The 24,928-nt window shown below is 44.8% G+C and overlaps 1 protein-coding gene across 1 annotated transcript in view; it reads left to right on the top strand.

The window, feature by feature from the left end:
* Positions 1–19,143, top strand: part of NPFFR1 (neuropeptide FF receptor 1) — a 33,909-nt gene extending 14,766 nt beyond the window's left edge. The window contains exons 3-5 of the mRNA XM_034426006.2: positions 1,387–1,698; positions 15,053–15,152; positions 17,622–19,143. Coding sequence (XP_034281897.2) covers positions 1,387–1,698; positions 15,053–15,152; positions 17,622–18,513 — 1,304 coding nt within the window. The 3' untranslated portion in view covers positions 18,514–19,143. The remainder of the gene's footprint in view (positions 1–1,386; positions 1,699–15,052; positions 15,153–17,621) is intronic.
* Positions 19,144–24,928: the final 5,785 nt, after the last annotated feature.

Below are 24,928 nucleotides of genomic sequence, written 5' to 3'. Positions count from 1 at the left end.
TGTCGCTGAAAATTCGTTCAACGTTTGCATTTGATACCGGAATTGATGCACAATACTGGAACAGTTTCAGTAAACTCGGAGCTGGCTCTTTCTTGAAAAAGTACGTCCACTTATCAAGGGATGAATCGCCCTGCAGATGAACATAAACTTCTTCTAAGGCAGAAATTTCATCGAAGAGAGTGTTGGGTGGAAGTTCTTCTCGCCATGGTGATAATAACCAGATGTTCGTCATTTCTTCTGAAGTTGGAGGATTATTGCGATTAATTAGATTGAAACAACTTAGAGTCTCATATACTGAATCGGTGAAATTATACCACTTTTCTAGGTACGCAATGGCTCTTTGATACACATTGATGGCTTCTTTCTTGAACTTTTGCACGGTATTCTCAGGCAAATGTTTTTTACGTAAGGCAAATAAAACTTTCATTCCAAAAAACTGCTCATCGTATTTTTTTTGCAAAGAATCACGCAGCTTACACATGATAATGTGAAGATCACATGCAAGAATTTTCTTGCTTTCCAGCTTCAGTAGGGTGTCTTGCATTATTGACATGAAGAAGTGCGTGAAATATAAATACAATTCTGAAATTGTTGGTTCATCGTCCTTTGCGAGTTCATTTTCCTGATCCGAAATAAGGTTCCAGATAACCTTATGGCACTCATCAGATCCAAGAGAAATAAAATAAGATTTTAGAGGTATCCAGTTTAAAAGAAGTCTTTCGACCGCTTTAAACAAACTTAACCAACGTGTTGGAACATGGCGCAAAACTTCATGGAATTCTGACTCGCAAAACTTACGTACCATTTCATCATAAAGCTTTTGAATAAAAAAAATGTCCACTATTTTGTGAAAAAAAATAGTGAACATAATGTGAAAAAAGCGGACTGTCCGCTCAAATAGTGGACACCTGGCAACTCCCTCCCCACTCCAGGGGAAGGTTACTGCAAAATCCCCATTTCCTCCCACACATGCCGGGGGGGCGTATGCGGGGGGGGATGCAGGTTGGTGCAGGAGGCTTTCCAGGCCCAAAAGAGGGTGCGTGAGGCCCCCCATACCCTGGTTTGGGCCTGGAAAGTCTCCTGCAACAACCTGGAAGCCAAAACGGGGTGCAGGGGGCCAGGGCGCATGCATGGAGGCCAAGATGCATGCATGGGAATGCACGTGCATACACGGGGCAGGACACATATGCAGGGGGCACTCACATTGCATTTGGGGGGTTCTGGCACGTGCCCGTGCATTTGCGTGCAAGACAGAGCACTTTGGGCACTTGGCAGCAAAAAGGTTAACCATCACTGGTATAGGGTCTTCTGTTTGAGTAGGGAGTTGGACTAGAACCCCCTTCCAACTCTGTTATTCTGTTATTTTGTCTTCTTTCTCCTTCGCAGGTGTCATTCCACACCCCACCAAAAGCAGCCCACCATTCTCTAAGAACACCAGCCATGGCGAGACCTACAAGGGGAACTCCACCTTCTCCCCCTACTATCAACATTCTTCTCCAGTAGCGTCCATGTTCATCGTTGCCTATGCCTTTATCTTTTTCATGTGCATGATTGGCAACATGTTGGTGTGCTTCATCGTGCTAAAGAACCGGCAGATGAGAACAGTCACCAACTTTTTTATCCTCAACCTGGCGATCAGCGATGTCTTGGTGGGGATTTTCTGCATGCCAACCACATTGGTGGACAACCTGATTACAGGTAAATGAAAACCAAGAATATTCCGAGAATATTGAAAAAAGGGAGAAACTGTGAAAAGAAATGCTAAGATCCCCCCCAAAAATATTTAGGGTTGCTAACTAATTTACAAGAGATTGGACTTTGAGGTTTTATGATTTTGGAGAACATCACTAGCTCTGATATGAATGTCTTACCATTTTAAAATATGAAATGAAGTGAATGCAAATTTTCCATTAAAAAATTATGGTTCCGACAGCATTTTATTTCATTTGAAAGGGCAGCATTAATTTTGTAGCTGAAGTCAGCTCAGGTGCCAGTGGCACAAATACTAGTTTTGGATTTTATACACAGGTTATAGTTGTGAGATAGCATAGGGGGAAAAAAAGTAAAACTTTTTACTTTTGTGATTAAATTGTATGAAGCCTTTCCCTGGAGAGGGCATTATTATGAAAAGTGATAGAACGTGTAGTTTGGACATTGAACGGAGACTTGTACTTTTGTCTTCTTTCTGAGGTATTTATTTATTTATCTAATTTATATAACTGCCCTTCTCACAAGCAAGTGACTCTGGGCAGCATACAATGGAATTATATTGCTGAATGGCATCATCTATCTAATCGCATTATACTCATGCTGGAAGCACCGAGGGGTTTCCATATTGAAAGGCTTAGCCAGTGACATCACCGTTGTCCATGGCAAAGGACAACCTATTGGGCACCAGGCACCAGTTCCACAGAGGTAGGTTTTTCTGCGGACTGGGAAGTGTGTGGTTCCGTAAGCTGCATGGATTCCATGCGTGTACGGATGGGGCTTTGCTCATTTGTGCGGGCCAGTTTCTGTCGGGCCACAGACCAGTGCTGGTCTGTGGCCTTGGGGTTGGGGACCACTAGCCCAGAGGATGCCCAGTTGAGGGTTCCTTTCACGTCCCTGGCAGGAGTTGGAACAAAGGACGAGAACTCACCCCACTCAGGTCTCAAATGCAGGCTTGTCAAACCAGTGTCCTAATTACGTGAGAACCGGTAGCAAAAATCCCTGCCCGCTCCCCATGCCTAGTTGAGCCATGTGATCATCAGAGGCTGGTTTTTTTTTTTATTTTAAAAACATTTTTTCTACAACCTCTTCGACCGAAAAAATGCTTTTAAAAGTTAAAAAAAAAAGTTGGCCATGCCTACCCAGTCACATTACCCCTCCCACCAAGCCACGCCCACAGAACCGGTAGTAACAAATTTTACCACTGACTCATTCATCACAAAATCTCTAGAACGGTAAAGCCTACAAACTTGAAATTTGGCACGTGAGTTCCACTTGGCTTCTAGGTGCTCGCTAAGAAAGGATTTTTCCAAATGACCATCAGATCATTAGTATTTCATATACAGTATTATATTCACATGCTCTGATGCTAAGGAGTTAGACATTCTACTTCCCCTCCCCACCTGAAAAGAACTCTGTTCCAAGTGCCAGTTGCCATATATTAACACCCTCTGATGCTACCCCTTTGCTAAACCGGGTGTGGGCGTGGCCAGCCCGTGACTCATCCAGCTTGCAGGCTGGGACATTCTACTCCCCCCCCCTCTCTCTGTTCCAACTGCCAGCTGCCTTATATTAACATGCCCTGATGCTACAGATTTACACATTCTACATTAAGTTTCAGGCTTTAAGTGTCAATTTATCATGCCCGATCACATAGTTTCGTAGTGAAGCACGGACGTCCAGCTAGTAAATCAATAATTTTGAATCTTCACATGTGGACCTGGTTGTTTGTGCCTGACAGAAATTAATAGGGCAATAAGAAAATACTCAGGCTACCAGCAATTCCAGGGCTGCAACCCACTTTTAGACACCAAGACCCATGCTAATTGGCAAAGTCAAAAACCAGAAGAATGAGGGCTTGCCTCATCTCAGGGAGTGGGGTGGGTGGATCAGATATTCCATAAAATAGAGGCAGCAGCTGAGAAGGCCCTCCTCCTAGATCCCGCCAGTTGAAACTCCCTGACCAACAGAATGCGCAAAGGCCCTTTCTGCTTGGCCTTGTGGAACGAGTTGATGTAACTGGGATGAGATGGTTCCTCAGGTATTCTGGTCCAACATCATGAAGGGCTTGAAAGGTGATAACCAACACCTGGAACTGGAAGCTAGACACAAACAGGTTACCCAGTGCAGCTTAGCAGAGGTGTTACATGCACCTCCCTGGCGGCATCCAAAACTGCTTGCGCCACTGCTTTCTGCACCAGTTGCAGCTTCCAGACAGTCTTCAAGGGTAGCCCCATGTAGAACACATTGTAGTAGTCCATCCAGGAGATGACTGGGTCATTAGTGGGTCATTAGGATCCAAGAAAGGGCATAACTAGTGCACAACCAAAAGTTGGGGGAAAAAACCCAGGAGGAGAGATCCCTTTGAGCAGGAATCACGAGTCCAGGAAGACCCCCTTGTCCGGGGCAATGTTACCCTATCCAGAACCATAGACGTAAATCCCCAGATACAAAGGAGCTGACTATCCACAGCCAGTCGGTTTTACCAATTGAAGTTCAAATAGATTCAACTTAAGTTTAAATATATATTAAATTAATTTTAGTTTTTGTCCTGGCTTCATCTCCAACACTCAAAGGCCACAGAGAAAATACATTTTGCATCTTTGGACTGAAATCCAACCTACATGAATCTTTCAATCCTAGGCAATATTTTTTTTATGCTTCACTGTGGGTGATGTTTATTAGATGCTGGTTTAGGGAAGTACAAGAAAAGATAGTGGGATGACAGACAATTCATTTGCTTTCAATCCCTTTGACCTAAAATAAATGATAAAGAAAGGTTAAAATGCAAACATTGCAAATAAAATATGGAAATGAATTAGATGTTTGGCCAGAAACAGCAAATGCCTTCTCCTTCATTAACATAAATCCTCATTCCAGCAGAGCAACTTATTTTATCTCTTCTCGGAAATTCGGTTTATTGACAGCTTTAAGCCGATATGTGGAATTATCACGCTAGACATAACGCTTAAATCTTTCCTTGGGTAAGATAGCCTATGAATTTTGCCTGTTTCAAAAAAGGGAAGCTGTTTGGTGGCGTTTAGGATTATAACATAGAGCAGTGTAAGCAAACCTTTTTGGTACCAAGTGCTGAAACGGGTGCGCGCATGCTGGAAACCGGAAGAGCAGCCGCCCGGAATGCATGCGTGCGCCGGGAAAATAATCTTCCTGTTTCTGGTGCACGCATGTGCACCGGCCACCTGGTCTTCCTGTTTCTGGCATGCATGCATGCGAAGACCAGCTGGCCAGTGTGAATCCAGAAGATCATCTTCCCAGCGAGCACATGTGCACCAGGGGTGGGTTCTAAATTTTTTTACTACCAGTTCTGTGGGTGTGGCTTATTTTGTGGGTGTGGCTTGGAGGTCATGTGACTAAGTGGGCATGGCTAGCTGATCAGAGTCATTTCTGGAAGGTCCTCACACTTACGACCAGTCCTCGCACTTACAACCCAACTCATTTGTTTGCTTTTAACACTGATCAGCTGTAGGACGGCTCTTTGAAGCCCCACGGCAAGAGTTTAAACGGTTTTTTTCCCTCTAGTCATCAGCTGGGACTCAGGAGGCAGCAATAGATTGGGAGTGGGACCAAATAAAAGGTAAGAATAACGTGGGCGGTGGGGGGTGGGGGAGAACCGGTTCAGTGACGTCATATTGTCACCGCTACCGGCTCGGCCGAATCCTGCCCAGCAGATACAACTAAGTCCCCAATTTACGACCAGAATTGAGCCCAAAATTTACATTGCTAAGTGAAATATTTGTTAAGTGAGTTTTGCCTCATGTTATGATTTTTCTCACCACATTGGTTAAGCGAATCATTGCAGTTCTAAAGTTCGTAACACAGTTCTTAAGTTAGTTAGTTTAGTTAGTTAGTTTATTATATTTGTATACCGCCCTTCTCCCAAGGGACTCAGGGCGGTGAACCGCCATGGTAAAAAATGTACAACAAAAATTAAAAGCTTATTAAAATAATTCAATCATTTGGCCAAATTTAAAATATCCAACTAAGATCATTTTAAAACCCCTATCAAAACCCAATTTAAAAAACCTTTATCCTGTCAGTCCAGCTTGCTGGAATAATAGGGTCTTCAGAGCGCGACAGAAGGCATGGAGATCGGGGATCCTTCGTATGTCCAGGGGCAGTTCATTCCATAGGGCCGGGGCCCCCACAGAGAAGGCTCTCCCCCTGGGGGTTGCCAGCCTACACTGTTTGGCTGACGGCACCCTGAGGAGGCCCTCTCTGTGGGAGCGTATTGGTCAGTGGGAGGCAATCGGTGGCAGAATGCGGTCCTGTAGATAACCAGGTCCTAAGCTATGGAGCGCTTTAAAGGTGGTAACCAACACCTTGAAGCACACCCGGAAGACCACCGGGAGCCAGTGCAGCTCGCGCAAGATGGATGTTACATGGGAGTGACGAGTCACCACCATATTACTCGCGCGGCTGCATTCTGGACCAACTGGAGCCTCCGGGTGCTCCTCAAGGGGAGCCCCATGTAGAGAGCATTACAATCGTCCAGCTGGGAAGTGACGAGGGCGTGAGTGACTGTGCGCAGGGCGTCCCAATCCAGAAAGGAACGCAACTGGTGGATCTGGTTTCCCCATTGAGTTTGCTTGTCAGAAGTTCGCAAAAGGGGGACTCATCATCACTCCGACACACTGCAACTGTCATAAATGTGAGTCAGTTGTCAAGCATCCAAATGTAAATGACTTGACTATGAGAATGCTGCAACAGCTATAAGTGTGAAAAGGTGGTCATAAGTTGCTTTTTTTCAGTGCCTTTGTAAGTTTGAACAGTCATTAAATGAAGTCCTTGTAAGTCAAGGACTACCTGCATTATTCATGAAAATCCACACTCCCAAGGTTGACTCAGCTTTCCATCCCTCCGAGGTCGGTAAGATGAGGACCCAGATTGTTGGGGGCAATAGGCTGACTCTCTAAACCACTTAGAGAAGGCTGTAAAGCACTGTGAAGCGGTATATAAGTCTAAGTACTATTGCTATCTTTCATGTTTCTCTCTGCCTATCAAATAGATGTTTAAAAAATTAAATTACAGTTCCATATTTCTGTGTAATTATTAGAGCTAAGGATACGCTAATTTTCCTCACATTAAACCTGCACATGAGCAGAACTGAAGATACATTTATTTTCTTCACAGTACAACTACAAAGGAGTTCTGAGGTGCACTGATCAATATAGAAAGATTGGAAAGCATTTTTGAGAATGTTTTTCCCCCCAGTAGCTATTAATCTTGCTTTTTTGTAACAAGTAACCAGGGAGTTGCACTTATCCAGCCCACTGGCACTTTAAAATAAATCAGATTATTTTTTTCATCAGGGTTTATTCAGTGTAGGCAGGCAAATTTTGAGCAGGTGAAAACATACATTTTCTTGTTATGTAAAGAGTTGGACATCTTAAAAGCATATTTATGCTTCTGAATGTTGATTAGCTCTTTAGAGCTAAGTTTGACAATCCATCCAGCACATTCTAATTTTAATCATCCAGCCTATTTTGCTTTTAATATATTTAAATGTTAACAATTATTGTTTTATATTTTTTATAATGATTGCATTTTTAATTGTTGTTTTTGTTTGGTTATTATACTCAGCCCAGAGTCACTTCTTGTAATGGGGTGCCTGTACCATTTAATAAATAAATAAATGGAAAATACACTAAAAACCCACAACAATGTTATTTTTACCATATATTCCCATCAAATAGTTACATTTTCTGTCTTGATTTTAAGCATTTGGTTTTCTTGTATTTATGTGTTGGCGTAGCAGGTGGTCTCATCTTGCTGATCTTGAATGATGCTAAGGAGGATCAGGTTTGGTGTGGATAAATCCAGGGGTGGGATTCTACAGGTTTGGACCGGTTCGGGCGAATCGGTAGCTCTGATGATTAGTTGGGAGCGAAGAGGTTCGCTCCGACGATCAGGTGGGCCCGTCCGCCCCTGCGCTTTACTGACCTATATTTTCTCAGCTGATTCGTGCTGCAGAGAGGATTGCCGCGCCTCTGCTGTGTTACTCCCCAGCAATAACGCGAAAGGTAAGTTTTTGTAAAACTTTACATGCGCGCAAAGCGTGCGATCACTGAACCGGTTGTTTAACCAGCAGGATCCCACCTCTGGATAAGTCACCTCAGGAAATCTAACTGTAGGCTTGTCTGTGAAATTGGGGTGTGGGGCAGGGGTGAAATGCTCCCGGTTCGGACCGGATTGCCCAATCCAGTAGCGATGGCGGCGGGTGGTTCGGAGAACTGGTAGCAAAAATCCCTGCCCCCCCCCCAATGCCCAGCTGAGCTGTGCAATCATCAGAGGCTTTTTTTTTAATTTTTAAAAGCATTTTTTCTACAACCTCTTCGGCTGAAAAAATGCTTTTAAAAGTAAAGAAAAAAAAGCTTCTGACGAAGCTTTTCTTCTTCAGCCAAAGAGGTTGTAGAAAAAATGGTTTTAAAAGTAAAAAAAAAAAAAAGGTGGCCATGCCCACCCAGTCACATTACCAACCCCCCCCCCCACCAAGCACGCCCACAGAACCGATAGTAACAAATTTTACATTTCACCACTGGTGAGGGGCGTGGGGGCAAATCCCAGAAGAAGTCATTGATGAATGTATTTTTCCTCTGGGTGTATTTGCCAAGAAAACTATATGAATGTGTAGTTTTCCACTACACATATTCCACCCAGGAATATGTTCAAATAGATGTGAATTTTTTCACACTGTGTTGAGAGATGGCAGGGCACAAAAGGAATTCATAAGAAAGGGAAATTCAGAATATATTTTTGGACAGCCTCGGGTTTCATTTGCCAGCACTAAAAGATAAAAGTTCCCCTCGCACATATGTGCTAGTTGTTCCCGACTCTAGGGGACAGTGCTCATCTCCATTTCAAAGCCGAAGAGCCAGTGCTGTCTGAAGACACCTCTGTGGTCATGTGGCCAGCATGACGCGAAAAGCACATGGAATGCTGTTACCAAAAGTGCTCCCTATTTTTCTACTTGCATTTTTTACGTGCTTTCGAACTGCTAGGTTGGCAGAAGCTGGGACAAGTAACGGGAGCTCACCCCGTTACGCGGCACTAGGGATTTGAACCGCTGAACTGACAACCTTTCGATCGACAAGCTCAGCGTCTTAGCCACTGAGCCACCGTATCCCCACTCCTGTGCCAGCACTACTCCTGTGCAAAAATATTTCTTCTGATTAGTTTCTCTATAAAACAGTCTCCATATAATGAATAGTCAAACCGCTTTATCTACCAAGAAACAAAGTATATTTACTCCTTTTATGAACAAAAGTGTGTGTGCGGGGGGGGGGGAATAGTGTTATGGCTGAAAGGAGATGAGAATTTATTTCTAGGACATTTTCCCCAGCCTTGTTAAAATGACAGGGACAAGGTTCAGTTCCTGTCAGACCTAAAAGGTAGGCCAGACTAAGAAACCCAATGTTATGTAGGACAGTACTATTTTATTTTTGTACGTTCATAGTAACAGAATCTTGCAAATCTGAATATTCTTTTCCTTTCTTTCCTTTAACTTTGACGACCAAGCCCCATTTATCTAACTATTGCCTCAGGAGCAACTTTTCCTGCATTGTTCAAGGTCATTCCCTATAACATTTACAGTTCCTCCTTACATACCGTGTTTCCCCAAAAATAAGTCCCTGTCTTATACTTTTTTGAACCCCGAAATAAACGCTTGGCCTTATTTTTGGGGAGGTCTTATTCTTTTGGGGCGCGTGGAGCAAGACGGGGCTCCTTCTGCCATCTTACCTGATTTCTAGCTCTGTCACCCTAACCCTAACCAGAGGAAATGGCGGGGATCGGCTACGCATGCATTTAAATATTTTTGGGGAGGGCTTATTTTCAGGGGTTATTTTAGCACATGCGCTCAAAAGCCCCATTGGGCTTATTATCCGGCCATTTTCACCCTCCCCAGGCTCCTAGAAAGCCTCTGGAGTCTGGGGAGAGCAAAAAATGGGCCTTCCCTAGCTGAGCTGGCTCTGCCTGTGGCAGAGGTTCACCATCACGGACCTAGGGACACTGCAACTGTCATAAATATGAGTCAGTTGCCAAGCATTTGAATTTTGATCACGTGACCATGGGGATGCTGCAATGGTTGCAAGTGTGGAAAATGGTCATAAATCACTTTTTCCAGTGCCATTGTGCTTTTGATCAGTCACTAAACGAATGGTTGCAAACCAAAGGCTTACCTGTGTTGCTCAGCTTAACAAAGGCAGAATGAAAGTGATTAGCTAGCAAAAATCTAGCCATCTGCAATTGAGTAAGACAAAATAATGAAACTGCTAATAAGAAACAAGAAAGTCAGTATGGTCTAGTGGCGAAGGCATCAAACTAGAAACTAGGAGTCTGTGGGTTCTAATCCTGGGTTAGGCAAATGTAAACATCATTTAAATATTTAAATGAGAACAACTGGGTGACTTTGGCCAGTCCAGAGTCCCAATTATGTGGGCTTCACATAATTTTACCACCGGTTTGCCGCGCACTGAAAATGTGAACACAGGCGCTTTGTGGAGTCCTCTCTTTCAGCCTGACTCACTTCACAAGAGCCTTGGTAGTACAGTGGTCTAAGGCACCCTGTTATTAAGCTGGTTATTAAGACCAGCTGCCTGCAATTACTGTAGGTTCGAATCTCGCCAAGGCTCAAGGTTGACTCAGCCTTCCATCCTTTCTAAGGTAGGTAAATTGAGGACCCAGTTGTGGGGGCAATAAGCTGACTTTGTATAAATATACAAAAGAATGAAGGCTATTGCTTAGCGCATTGTAAGCCTGAGTCTCCAGAGAAGGGCGGTATATAAATCAAATTTTTTTTAAAAAAGTTTGTTGTGGAGGAGGAAAGTGTATGAGCTATGTTTGCCACTTTGAGTCATTTATAAAAATAATAAAGTTGGTATTAAAAAAAGTATTTAAAAACCAGAAACATTTCTGCCCATTTCTGTCAACTTTTAAAAGCACAATAAAATAACTCTCTTTATACAACCAAAAATGTACCATGTTTTCCTGATATGGTCCGAGACTCTAACAAATTAGAGCCCTAAAAAGTTCTGCCTCACAAGTCAAATTCCTTAAAAGGTGTATCTTTCTATTGCATTGTTCTTCCTTCAAGTTGAAATGGAAAGATTCGTGTTTTAATAAAGTGTGATCTTTATTATAACTCCATCTTAGCTCCATCTCTCACATCCAGGGCTAAAAGTTTTCTGCATTCTCCTCTGAATGATACAAGCTGCCCAGAATCGCTTGGAAACAAGATGAGTGGCAAATAAATTTAATAAATAAATATGCTGGACATTTTTAAACAGGCTTCAAGAAGAATAGTGCTATCTCATACATACAGTAGCTGATTGTGATCATGCGGGGCATGGAGACCCCTAGTGGAGACTGCAAAAAATTGCAATCGCATATTGCTGTAATTTTTCAATAGAATGGGCTTTCTAATCAGTGCGGTGATATAAGTTTATGATACTTTGGCAGTCACGCTGTGGCAGACTCTGACATATTGTGTAGTGGGCTTCAGTAGGCAAGAAGCAGACCAGCACAGCTACAAAAACATTTATTGACTGAAAACTGGAACTGAGGAACAGCAGGCAAATGTAATTTATATTCTAGGCCAGTGATGGCTAACCTTTTTGCCATCGCGTGCCAGGAGGGGGGGGGTGCTCTCTAGGAGTCTCTGGAGGCTGGGGACAGCAAAAAAGTCACTTCCTGTCCAACCAGGAGTTGGGAAATGGGCCGTTTCAGGCCTCCGGAAGGCCTCCGAGAGGGTGGGGAAGGCTGTTTTTGCCCTCCCCAGATGCATAGAGAGGATCTGGAGCCAGGTGAGAAAGAAAAACTGGCCTTCCCCAACCCCCTAGGCCCTCCGGAGGCAGGAAACAGCCTGTTTCCCTACTTCTGGTGGGCCCAGAAGGCCTGAAAATCAGCTGGCCGGCGCACGCATGCATACCAGAGCTAAGCTGGCATGCCCACTGATATGGCTACATGTGCCACCTGAGGTACGTGTACCATAGGTTCGCCATCACGGCTCTAGGCCCATAGTACTTGAAAAAACCTGAAAAAAGGTTGAAAAAAGGAGCCAAAAAGAAGAGATAGAAAGGTTAACAGGATTTGAAGTAGTTAAGAACGTTAAATATCTGGGGGTTTATATTATGACTGCAAATACGAAATTATATCAGTACAACTATGAACCATTATGGCACAAAATACAGAAAGAGATGGACAACTGGAAAAAACTACAACTGTCTTTGCTGGGAAGGATAGCCGCTGTAAAAATGAATATTTTACCAAAATTTTTATTTCTTTTTCAAATGATACCTATACTTAAAAAAGATGAAAACTTGAAGGAATGGCAGAAGGGCATAAATAAATTTGTGTGGGCAGGGAAGAAACCACGAGTTAAACAAAAGATATTGCAAGATACTCGTGAAAGAGGTGGTCTTAAGATGCCCAATTTAAGACTGTACTATGAAGCCGCTGCCCTCTCAGCAATCACAGACTGGATAAACCTAACGGAGGAAGAGATATTGAATATTGAAGGATATGGTTTGGTATATGGCTGGCATGCTTACTTAGTGTATGATAAGAAAGTAAATAAGACTTTTAAAAGTCATATATTAAGAAATGTTCTATTGCGTGGAAAAAGTATAAATATAAATTAAATGATAGGTTACCAATATGGACAGCACCCAGACACGTGATAGAGAACATAAATTTAGAGCAAAAGCAAGATAAGATTACATATAAGGAATTCCTCTATAAGGAAGGAGTCAGATTACAATTAAAATCTATGGAGCAATTAAAAGAAGAAGGGATTATTAAGACTTGGTTTCAATATGGACAGTTGCTGGCCAGATGGAGAGAAGATCAAAAAACTGGTATTTTGCAGCAGGATGAGAATTTGATAAAGCAAATAAGAGATAAAGGTCAAATGCATATAAAAAGGTTGTATAATGCATTACTGGAAATAGATTCAGAAACAGATTTAGTTAAGGACTGTATGATAAAATAGGCACAAAATGTAGGTGAACCAATAACGATGGAAACATGGGAAAAGATATGGGTTAGAAATGTAAAATTTACACAAGCACAAAATCTAAGGGAGAACTTTTACAAGATGTTTTATAGATGGCATTTAGATCCAAAAAAATTTAGCTTGTATGTATCCAAACTTACAACCCAAATGTTGGCGATGTGAGTGTGAAGATGCTACATATTTTCATATATGGTGGACATGTAAAAAAATTAAGGCTTTTTGGATAAAAATATGGTGGATTATTCAAAACATTTTGAAGAAAAAAATTAAATTCACACCACAGTTCTTTCTGTTGGAAATAGTTACGGATTGTACTGTAATAGAGACTAAGTTGGTTTTGAACTTAATAACGGCTGCCAGGTTACTGGTGGCACAGTACTGGAAGAAGGAAGATCCACCCACCATTGAGGAATGGACATTAAAAGTTGTGCATTTGGCAGAAATGGCAAAAATTTCATCATATCTTAAAGACCATTCAAATGAAAGATATATATTGGAAAGGAGAAGATGGATTGATTATATACAGAAGAAATATCGGAATAAGAAGATTCATCTAGCTTATGAATGAATAATTTTAAGTAGTTTATATCTGGGGTTGTTTTTTTTGTTTTTTTTTTGAGTTATAAGGAGTTAAGGACCTAGGGAGAATACGAAATGTAATAATTGGAGCCAACAGCCAGGGTAATCCAAAGGTAAATTCATTTTATCAGGGCCTAACACAACTATAAATATTCAATACATAACAGCAGGGGTGTCAAACTCAAGGCCCTGGAGCCGGATCCAGCCCACAGGGTACTTAGATCTGGCCCGCGGTGTTGTGGTCCGCCAGCAGCCTGCGGAGCTGGAAGCGGAGTCGGACAGCGATGAGGCTGAGGAAGAACAGGGGCCAGTCCTGGAGGCTAGGGAAGGCCTGGATGGGGGCTCTGCATCGGAGGCAGAGATGGGGCCAGGGTCATCGGGGAGTGATGTGCGGACTCCGGAGCCTCCAGAGGCTGACAGTAGAGAGGCAGAGGAACAGGAGAAGCCTGTTCCTAGTGCACGTATGAGAAGAGCTGCCAGAAGGCAAGAGCAGCTAAAGCAAAGAGGACGACTCGGGAGTAGGGCCAAGAGATGACTGGCCGCTCCCATAAGGATTAAAAGACCAGCAACGACTCTTGGGCTCTTTGTTGGAAAACGTTGATAGACTTGTTTTTGTCTTGCTGCACTTATCTCTGGTCGGCGTCTTCTGCTTCTGAACTTTTGCCAAGAGAAGCCTTTGGCAGTTTCCCTAATTATACCAAGGTTGGTGATTAGACTGAAGAATTTGTGTTATGAAGAATTTGGTTTAATTATTTTGGACTATGCTGAGAATGAGTTAATTCTCAGTTGTTCTAATAAAGTCTGTTTGTTTTGGAACTGTTTGCGTCTAATGCTATCTACTTGGGCCTGGGTCACAACACATGGAGCCACCCTGAAAACAGCAAAAGACTGCCCCATGGTGGTTCTGCCAGCGAAAACAGAGCTCTCCTGAGCTCCGTTTTCACTGGCAGAGAGTTGCAGGAGGCTGTCACAGTGAAAAATGGAGCTCGGGAGCCCGTTTTCGCTAGCAGAGGAGTGCAGGAGGCTGTCACAGCCGAAAACAGAGCTTGGGAACCCTTTTTTGCTGGCAGAGCGCTCAGGCCTACAGGCACCGCCAACCCAAATGATGTCAAGCTGGCCATGAGCACCTAGCCACGCCCCCTCAAGGTCAAACACAACCCTGATGAGGCCCTCAATGAAATCGAGCTTGACACCCCTGCAATAAAGCAATCAAGGCTTACAGCATTGATCATAAAATACATTAAATACCAAAGAGTTGGCTATTCTCTAAAGAAGCCAACCATGTGTTTAAATGAGGGTGTTAGTTATTCTAGCTTTGGACTTAAGCTCCCGAAGGTCAGTCTGCAGAACTTGATAATACCTCTTCAACAACCACAAACATTTGCAAGTAAATACAAATCTCCATGTGCACCATACACAAGTATTAGATGGATAATATGCAGTGGTGGGATTCAGCCAGTTCGCACCACTTCGGGAGAACCAGTTGTTAACTTTCTGAGCAGTTTGGTGAACTGGTTGTTGGAAGAAATCATTAGGGCAGAGAACTGGTTGTTAAATTATTTGAATCCCACCACTGATAATATGTAAAGTCCATCAAGGAACCAAGTTTTGGTTTTTTAAAAAAATATCTTATTAACATGTGATTCAGCAATTCTTAAACAAGGCAAAATCTTGACAGCTGGAGTCAGACTAGGATGTAAGTATATTATTAGGATGTTCTGCTTATCGTTCCAGGCTGGCCATTTGATACTTTTATGTGTAAGATGAGTGGGTTGGTCCAAGGCATGTCCGTCTCGGCTTCCGTGTTCACCCTCGTGGCCATTGCGGTAGAGAGGTAAGCTTGCCTCACTAATTTTCTATTCTTTCCCTTCAGTCTGAAAAGGAAACTACAAAGTCACCTGACATTCTACGGATCTGAAATTTGTTCTCTTAATTAACCTTTCTCTTCAAGCTTCTCTTCCCCCAACTTGCTCCCAAAAATCCCCTCCTTGCTGCCTGAAACAGAGAACAGAACAGCCTCTTAATTCCAAAAAGCTGGGATAATGCTTTAAAAAAATGATTATCCAATATTAATTGCATTAATTGATGCATCTTTTTTTTTATAACTGTATTTTCTATTAAAGTGAACTCTGGATCCTAGCCCTTATGAACCTCTCTTTAGTGATGACTTTTGTATGTATGTATACACACACATACGTCATCAATAAAGAGGGGTTTATAAGGGCTAGGATCCAGAGTATGTATGTATGTATGTATGTATGTATGTATGTATGTATGTGTATATATAGTTATTCTTATAAAATTTCTATCATGAATTTAGGTTAATATTTAGGATGAACCTCCTAAGTCCGTGATGGCGAACCTATGGCACACATGCCAGAGGTGGCATGCAGAGCGCTATCTGTGGGCACATGCGCTGTCGTCAGCTGCTTTTCTGGTTTCCGGCATGCAGATGCGTGTCGGCTAGCTGGTCTTCACAAATGCCAGGGTGCCAGAAAATGGCCTGAAAACACCCCCAAGAACAGCTTGAAAACACCCCCAAAACCGGCCAAAAAAACCGGCCAAAAAACAGGCATGTGCGTCAGTGGTGAAATCTTACCGGTTCTGTCCAGCTTGTACGAACTGGTAGCGGCGGCAGCGCGTCATTCAGCAAACTGGTAGCGGCAGCAGCGTGAGGTCTGGTTTAGCTCAACAGACAGAAGCACTGTAATTTAACACCAGCTGTCTGCAATTAAAGTAAGATCAAATCTCGCCAGGCTCAAGGTTGACTCAGCCTTCCATCCTTTCTAAGGTAGGTAAATTGAGGACCCAGTTTGTGGGGGCAATAAGCTGACTTTGTATAAATATACAAAAGTATGAAGGCTATTGCTTAACGCACTGTAAAACGCGCTGAGTCTCCGGAGAAGGGCGGCATATAAATCAAATTAAAAACAAAAAAAAGCTCCGCCCACCCGCCCAGACGTCATTACTTCCTGGTTTGAACCAAGAAGTAACCCGTTTTTGACCCTCTGCGCATGTGGAGAGGGTAAAAAATTGGACATGATGATGGCGCGCACTTCCAAGCTGGTAGGGAAGGTAAGTAGATTTCACCCCTGATATGCATGCCGGCCAGCTAGTCTTCGAGTTTCCGGAGCTCCAGCACGTACGTTCCAGTTTGGGTACTTGGTGCCAAAAAGGTTCGCCATCACTGTCCTAGGTGGTGGGATGTTGCTTAACAATATATAAATTTAAAATTAGGAAGATATTGTCAGCATCTTTTCTGACAAATTTTAGTATATGGTTAATTTTTTTATATTGGGATTATCCAGTCACAGCAATTCCTGCAAGGTAGGTTGGATTGAGTAATAAAAATTGACGGTTTACAGCAGAAGAATCTGAGCCCAAGTCTCTCTAAATCTTTTGCTGTCTTTTTGTCTCTCTTTCCTCAATGCACTATTCTTTGCTTGTTATCAAGTTGTAATAAATATTCCTTTTTAATCATGTTTGTTGATTGCATGTTATAATGAACACACCAGGCAGAGATCTAAAGATTCCCAATAGATGGGAAAATACTTCCCAATAGATGGTTGAGTAGATATTACAGCAGGGGTGAAATTCAGCAGGTTCTAACAGGTTCTGGAGAACCGGTAGCTAAAATGTTGAGTAGTTCGGAGAATCGGCAAATACCACCTCTGGTTGGTCCCAGAGTGGGGTGGGAATGGAGATTTTGCAATATCCGTCCCCCAGGAGTGGGGAGGGAATGGGGATTTTGCAGTATCCTTCCCCTGGAGTGGGGAGGGAACGGGGATTTTGAGGTATCCTTCCCCTAGGAGTGGGGAGGGAATGGGGATTTTTGCAGTATCCTTCCCCCAGGAGTGGGGAGGGAATGGGGATTTTGCAGTATCCTTCCCCTGGAGTGGGGAGGGAACGGGGATTTTGAGGTATCCTTCCACTTGAGTGGGGTGGGAATGGAGATTTTGCAATATCCTTCCCCCAGGAGTGGGGAGGGAATGGAAATTTTGCAGTATCCTTCCCCTGGAGTGGGGAGGGAATGGGGATTTTGCAATATCCTTCCCCTGGAGTGGGGAGGGAATGGGGATTTTGCAGTATCCTTCCCCTGGAGTGGGGAGGGAATGGGAATTTTGCAATATCCTTCCCCTGCCATGCCCACCAAGCCACACCACACCCACCAAGCCACACCCACAGAACCAGTAGTAAAAAAAAAATTGAATTCCACCCCTGTATTACAGCAAACCACAAAAGAAGGCCTGTTTCAAACAGCAGTTCTGATATTTGAGCAGACCGCCTTTTCTTTTTCTTCCAGGTTCCGCTGCATTGTGTATCCTTTCAGACAAAAGCTAACTCTACAGGCAGCTCTGATCATCATCATCATCATTTGGGTCTTAGCCTTCATCATCATGTGCCCCTCCGCGGTTACCTTGACCGTCACTCGAGATGAAAACCACTTCATGCTGGATGCTTATAATAATTCCTACCCTTTTTACTCCTGCTGGGAGGCCTGGCCAGACCCCAAAATGCGTAAGATCTATACCACTGTCCTCTTCTCACACATTTATCTTGGCCCTCTCATCGCAATGGTGATCATGTATGCTCGAATCGCCTTCAAGCTTTTCAAGTCCTCCGCACCTATCAGAGGTTCCCTGTCAGAGGACAGCGAGGGAAGAAGGATCTCAAAGAGGAAAATAAAAGTGATCAATATGCTGATTATTGTGGCATTGTTCTTCAGTCTCTCTTGGCTGCCCCTTTGGACTTTAATGCTGCTGACCGATTACGGGAACCTGGATTATCATCAGCTCAGCCTCATCACGGTTTATTTTTTCCCATTTGCCCACTGGCTGGCTTTCTTTAACAGCAGCATCAATCCAATCATCTACGGGTACTTCAATGAAAACTTCCGGAGAGGATTCCAAGCTGCCTTCAAAATCCATTTTTGCTCGGCAGAAAAGGAACACCAGGAAACCTATTCTGACCGCAACCACAGCAGGCCTCTTTTTAGAGCGCGCAATCGGATATTCGTCGAAGTTCAAGGCTCCGATTCGGTGCAGCCCTCTGATTCTGGAGAAAGCAGTGTTTTGAAAGCAGGATTGTTTCTTGCCAAAAATGGTCAGGCAGCTCACCGCGGGCTCAAGGTGGAGGATTTGGACAGTAAAAGTTGCTCTCCCAAAACTGTTAGCATCCCTGCTTGGGATATCTGAGCACATTTCAATCTTCTTTGAAATGATGAGTTGACTTTACTAGATGCGAGATATTTTCGGAATGCAGTGGTACCTCTGTACTCATCGATAATTGGTTCTGGGAGGCACGATGAGTACCAAACAAATTTTTCGCATAAGGAATAATACAGTATGTCACAAGTCAGCCAATGTCGACATCTTCTAGCTTGTGTGTTGTGTACCAAACAAATGATGAGTATCAGGGGAAAAAATGCATTGAGTACCAAATTGGATGAGTTTCAAAGCAGCTGAGTACCAAAATACCACTGTATGTTCATAGTCGTTTTAGAAACATGGTTTAAGCAAATTATGAAGACCAAATGCTTTACCATTCTTGACACCAAGGAAAGGATGTGAGGTGTGGGAGATGATCTCATCTTTGAATCCCCACTTTTTGGTTACATAATATGGAGGAGATGAATGCTTCTAATGTGTTTCAGTCCTCCATAGCATCTTTCCCATTCCTTGCCTCTGTTTAAAGGAAAATCTGGTGTAGTTGGAGGAGGGATATGTATGGTGACTATACATTGATAATGCAAATACCTCATCCAATGGATTCCACTGTCTGTGCTACTTCAATGCAAATAATAAACTTTGCATCATACTCATAAAGAGACTTAAGTCGTTTAGTTGTTGCTCAAAATCAGTTCTGCAATAATCTCACTAATTTTTCTAGACTACACCAGGGGTTAATGGTTGCAACAAGGCTGGAAACCAGGAGGCTGTGACTTCTAGTGCCTAGGCACAAAGTAAGCAGTCTGGGTCACCTTGGGCCATTCACTTTTTGTCAGCCCTAGGAAGAAGGCAATGGCAAGCCATCTCTGGAACCTTGCCAAGAAAACGGCAGGTACTAGTCCAGGCAGTCCAGGCAACAACTAAAAGGTATCACAACAACAACAGTACAATGGGTGCTTCTCCATTAGGGGTTCCCAACCCCCAGGCTGTGGCCCATTTGAAATCAGGCTGTGGAAGCAGTTGAGTGAGTGCACGTGTATACACACACAGTTCCAATTGCATGAATGGCAGGCAAGTGCATGCAAACGCAAAGCTTTTGTGCGAGTGGTGTGCATGCGCACTCATCACTTATAGAAAGGGAGCTACACATGCACACTCGCCCGCCACTCGCCTGTAACCAGGGGTGGGCTGCTGGGGGTTCGCAGGGGTTCGTGAGAACCTCTAGCTAAGATTCTGTGCAGTTCGGAGAACCCCCAAATCCCACTCTTGGCTGGCCCCACCTACCCCACCCTGCCCCTCGTAGGAGTCCCCAAGTGGCCCATTTTGGATGCAGTAACTGAAGGGTGCGAGTGGAGGCTCGGGGAGGGTGAAAAATGGGCCTACCAGAAGTTCGGGAAGGCTGGAAACTTCAGCCTCCAGAGGGCCTCCGGAGCCTGGGAAGGCCGTTTTCACCCTCCCAGAAGCTCAAGGAAAGCCTCCGGGGAGAGCAAAAGCGCCCCTCCTTCACCATGGTGTATGAGGCTGATTAGGCCACGCTCACAAAGCCCACCCCCACCCAGCAACCAGGTAGAGAACCCCTTGCTAAAATTTTTGAAGCCCACCCCCGCCTGGAACCATGCCCTCTCCCCCCGCCCCCGCCTCCACCACCACTACTGGTCCACAAAGTGGGAACGTTTGGGGACCGCTGTTCTAAATGATAGCTTCATATTATGTAATTGTACAATTTGGCTCATGGAATCCCACTCTGGGAATGAAATGAGGCCCTGGTAAACAAAGGAATTCTAAAGATTCAGCTTGGGGACAGATGGTCCTACAGAAAATCTACTAAGCAATAGCTAAGAATTGACACTGATTTGATGATGCATAATCAGTCCATCTCAAAATAGGCTGGAAGACACTGAGGTCTGGCACAGCTGCTGGTAAGGTAAAAGTAAATGTTCCCCTCGCACATATGTGCTAGTTGTTCCCAACTCTAGGGGGTGGTGCTCATCCGTTTCAAAGCTGAAGAGCCAGCACTGTCCGAAGACGTCTCCGTGGTCATGTGGCCGGTATGACTAAACGCCAAAGGCGCACAGAACGCTGTTACCTTCCCACCAAAGGTGGTCCGTATTTTTCTACTTGCATTTTTTACGTGCTTTCGAACTGCTAGGTTGGCAGAAGCTGGGACAAGTCACGGGAGTACACCCCGTTACGCGGCGCTAGGGATTCGAACTGCCGACCTTTCAGTAATCTGAATAGGAAGATAATAGGAGTCCTTTGTTTCACTTTGACTTTATTCTTCAATCTCTGTTTAAGGGATATTTTGGGAGTGTTAAGGTTAAGGATACAATGCCCTCTATATGGCACTTACCCAGATCTCCTTGGCTCTACTACAGTTTAACCACCACAACACATTAACTTTCTAGATTGGTTGTTGGATTGCGAGTTGCAAAATATTCAGCCACCATTATGAACTAGAATTAAAGCCCAAGGCTAAATGGTCCCATCACAACCAAAATGTGAGTGACTGTAAAATGATTTAAACCAGTGGTGGGTTGCTCCCGGTTCGCACCGGTTCAGAAGAACCGGTAGTAAAAAATTTTAGTAGTTCGGAGAACCGGTAATAACATTGGCTGGCCACGCCCCCGAACTGGTCCCCAGCCCGGTCGCGGCTCGCTTACCCCGCCACCTCATCAACGCTTTTTTTTTTTACTTTTAAAAGCATTTTTTCTACAACCTCTTCGGCTGAAAAAATGCTTTTAAAAATTAAAAAAAAATCCTCTGATGATCACGCGGCTCAGCTGGGACCTTCAGAGGCTTCTGAAAACATTTTTTCTACAACCTCTTCGGCCAAAGGACGTTGTAGGGGAAAAAAATCCCTTTAAAAGCCTCTGGCGATCCCAGCAGATTTGCCTGATCGTCAGAGGCTTCTAAAAGCATTTTTTTCTGCAACCTCTTAAGGTTGTAGAAATAATGCTTTTAAAAGTAAAAAAAAAAAAAAAGTTGGCCACGCCCATCATCACATTACCCCTCCAAGCCACACCCACAAAATAAGCCACACCCACAGAACCAGTAGTAAAAAATTTTAGAACCCACCCCTGATGTAAACATATCTCAAATATACATGGATCAACTGATTCTAATGGACCCACTTAGCAAATACTTGCGTTGCAGCAACCAGGCTCCTCCTCTTCCCTTCTCTCTCATTCTGTGTCGATGTGTGTCAAAAATAGCAGAGCAGCTGTGATTGCATCCTTGAAGCCCTGCTCCTTTCTTTTAAAAAAAGTTTTTACAGGTAGTCCTCAACTTACGACCAACCAACATTTTTGTTGCTAAGTGAGATGTTTGCTAACTGAATTTTGCTCCATTTTACGACTTTTCTTGCCACAGCTGTTAAGTGAATCACTGCAGGTGTTAAATTAGTAATTATTATTATTATTATTATTTATTGAATTTCTATACCGCCCTACTCCCGAAGGACTCAGGGCGGTGCACAGCCATGAAATAAAACACATAAATATACAAAATTTAAAATCGAATAAAATGAATTAAATAAATTTGGCTGAATTAATATCCAATTTAAAATACCCATATTTTAAAATCCATTAAAAATTTAGAATTTACACTTAAAAGGGGGAAGATTTAGGCGAGGCCAGCTTGATGAAACAAAAGCGTCTTCAACTCGCGGCGGAAGGTGCGCAGATCCGGAATCCTCCGTATCTCTGGGGGGAGCTCATTCCAGATCGTCGGTGCCCCCACAGAGAAGGCTCTCCCCCTAGGGGCCGACAGCCGACATTGTTTGGCCGACGGCACCTGGAGGAGCCCCTCTCTGTGGGAGCGTACTGGTCGGTGGGAGGCTGTTGATGGTAGTAGGCGGTCCCGTAAGTAACCAGGTCCCAAGCCATGGAGCGCTTTAAAGGTGGTAACCAGAACCTTGAAGCGCACCCGGAAGACCACCGGGAGCCAGTGCAGCTCGCGCAGGAGAGGTGTTACATGGGAGCTCCATGTTGCTCCCATAACCACCCGCGCGGCCGCACTCTGCGCCAGTTGGAGCCTCCGGGTGCACCTCAAGGGGAGCCCCATGTAGAGAGCATTACAATAGTCCAGACGAGAGGTGACGAGGGCATGAGTGACTGTGCGTAACGAGTCCCGATCTAGAAAGGGACGCAACTGGCGAATCAGGCGAACCTGATGAAAAATCCTCCCGGTCACGGCCGTCAAGTGCTCTTCTAAAGACAGCCGTGAGTCCAGGAGGATGCCCAAGTTACGAGCCCTTTCCGTGGGGGCCAATGATTCGCCCCCAATAGCCAGCGATGGCGCCAGCTGACTATATCGGGACGTCGGAAACCACAGCCACTCGGTCTTGGATGGGTTGAGCCTGAGCCCGTTTCTCCCCATCCAGATCCGCACGGCCTCCAGGCACTGGGACATCACTTCAAGGGCATCGTTGGGGTGGTCTGGGGTGGAGATGTACAGCTGGGTGTCATCAGCGTACAGATGGTACTTCACCCCGAAACCACGGATGATCTCGCCCAGCGGCTTTACATAAATGTTGAACAGAAGGGGCGAGAGAACCGATCCCTGCGGCACCCCACATATAAGGGGCCTCGGGGTCGATCTCTGCCCCCCTGTCAACACAGACTGCGACCGGTCAGAGAGAAAGGAGGAGAACCACCGTAAAACGGTGCCTCCCACCCCCAACCCTTCCAGCCGGTGCAGCATGATACCATGGTCGATGGTATCAAAAGCCGCTGAGAGGTCTAACAGGACCAGGACAGAGGAACAACCCCTGTCCCGAGCCCTCCAGAGATCATCAACCAACGCGACCAATGCCGTTTCCGTGCTGTATCCAGGCCTGAAGCCCGACTGGAACGGATCTAGATACGACGCTTCATCCAGGTACTGGGGTAGCTGTCGCGCAACCACACTCTCAACAACCTTCGCAACGAAGCAAAGGTTGGAGACTGGACGATAATTAGCCAATACTGCCGGGTCCAGGGAAGGCTTCTTGAGGAGAGGCCTCACCACCGCCTCTTTCAAGGCGGCGGGAAAGACACCCTCACCCAACGAAGCATTTATAATCCCCTGGAGCCAGCCTCGCGTCACCTCCCGGGAAGCCAGCACTAACCAGGAGGGACACGGGTCCAACAAACATGTGGTCGCGTTCAATCTACCCAGAATCCTGTCCACGTCATCTGGGGTCACAGGATCAAACTCATCCCAGATAACAGTCTCAAGACCTGTCTCTGTCACCCTCGCTGGATCTATCCCGTCAGAGTCCAGACCTGCCCGAATCTGAGTGATTTTGTCATACAGATATTGAACAAAATCCTCGGCTCTCCCCTCCAAGGGGTCCTCCCGCGCTTCCTGGTGGAGCAGGGAGCGGGTCACCCTAAACAGGGTGGCCGGGCGATTATCTGATGACGCAATAAGAGCAGTAAAATGAGTAATGAGTAATGAGGTTGCTAAGTGAATCTGGTTTTCCCCTTGACTCTGGTTGTCACAAAAGGTGATCACATGACCCCGGGAGACTACAACGGTCATAAATGTGAGTCAATTCCCAAGCATCTCAATTTTGATCACGTGTGGGGGGGGGATGCTACAATGCTAAAAGAGCCTTGGTGGCGCAGCAGACTAAAGTGCTATTAAGTAGCACCAGCTGCCTGCAATTACTGCAAGTTCAAATCTCACCAGGCTCAAGGTTGACTCAGCCTTCCATCCTTTCGAGGTAGGTAAAATGAGGACCCGGATTGTGGGGGCAATAAGCTGATTTTGTATAAAAAAGTCAATGCTGGATGATAATTGCACCCTCCTCCAGCAGGTTCTGACAGGTTCTGGAGAACTGGTAGCGGAAATTTTGAGCAATTGGGAGAACTAGCAAATGCCAGCTCTGGCTGGCCCCAGAGTGGGGTGGGAATGGAGATTTTGCAATATCCTTCCCCCAGGAATGGGGATTTTGTATTATCCTTTCCCTGGACTGGGGTGGGAATGGAGATTTTGCAATATCCTTCCCCCAGGAATGGGGATTTTGTATTATCCTTTCCCTGGACTGGGGTGGGAATGGAGATTTTGCAATATCCTTCCCCAAGGAATGGGGATTTTGTATTATCCTTTCCCTGGAGTGGAGTGGAAATGGAGATTTTGCATTATCCTTCCCCTGCCACGCCCACCAAGCCACGCCCACAGAACCGGTAGTAAAAAAAAATTGGATTTCACCACTGCCCTCCTCCCTCCCTCTCCCTCCGCGTGTTGAAATCGAACCGAAGGATGAGCTCAAGCTTTCCAAAACACGGGAGTCGGAAGCGCACGGCGGGTGAGCCAGTCTCCCTTTTCCTACTTCTATACGCGAACGAGAGGCTACTGAAAAGAGAAAGCTACGGAGCCTGCGCAGTACGGCACCGGCGTGGCGGCTGGATGATGAAAAACCCCGGCGGCGTGAGGCAGGGTGCTTGTTCCATGCAGC

This window comes from Pantherophis guttatus, chromosome 6 (genome assembly GCF_059756535.1).
Source record: "Pantherophis guttatus breed Tessera chromosome 6, ASM5975653v1, whole genome shotgun sequence".
Taxonomy (NCBI): domain Eukaryota; kingdom Metazoa; phylum Chordata; class Lepidosauria; order Squamata; family Colubridae; genus Pantherophis; species Pantherophis guttatus.
This window is presented reverse-complemented; position numbering and strand designations above follow the sequence as displayed.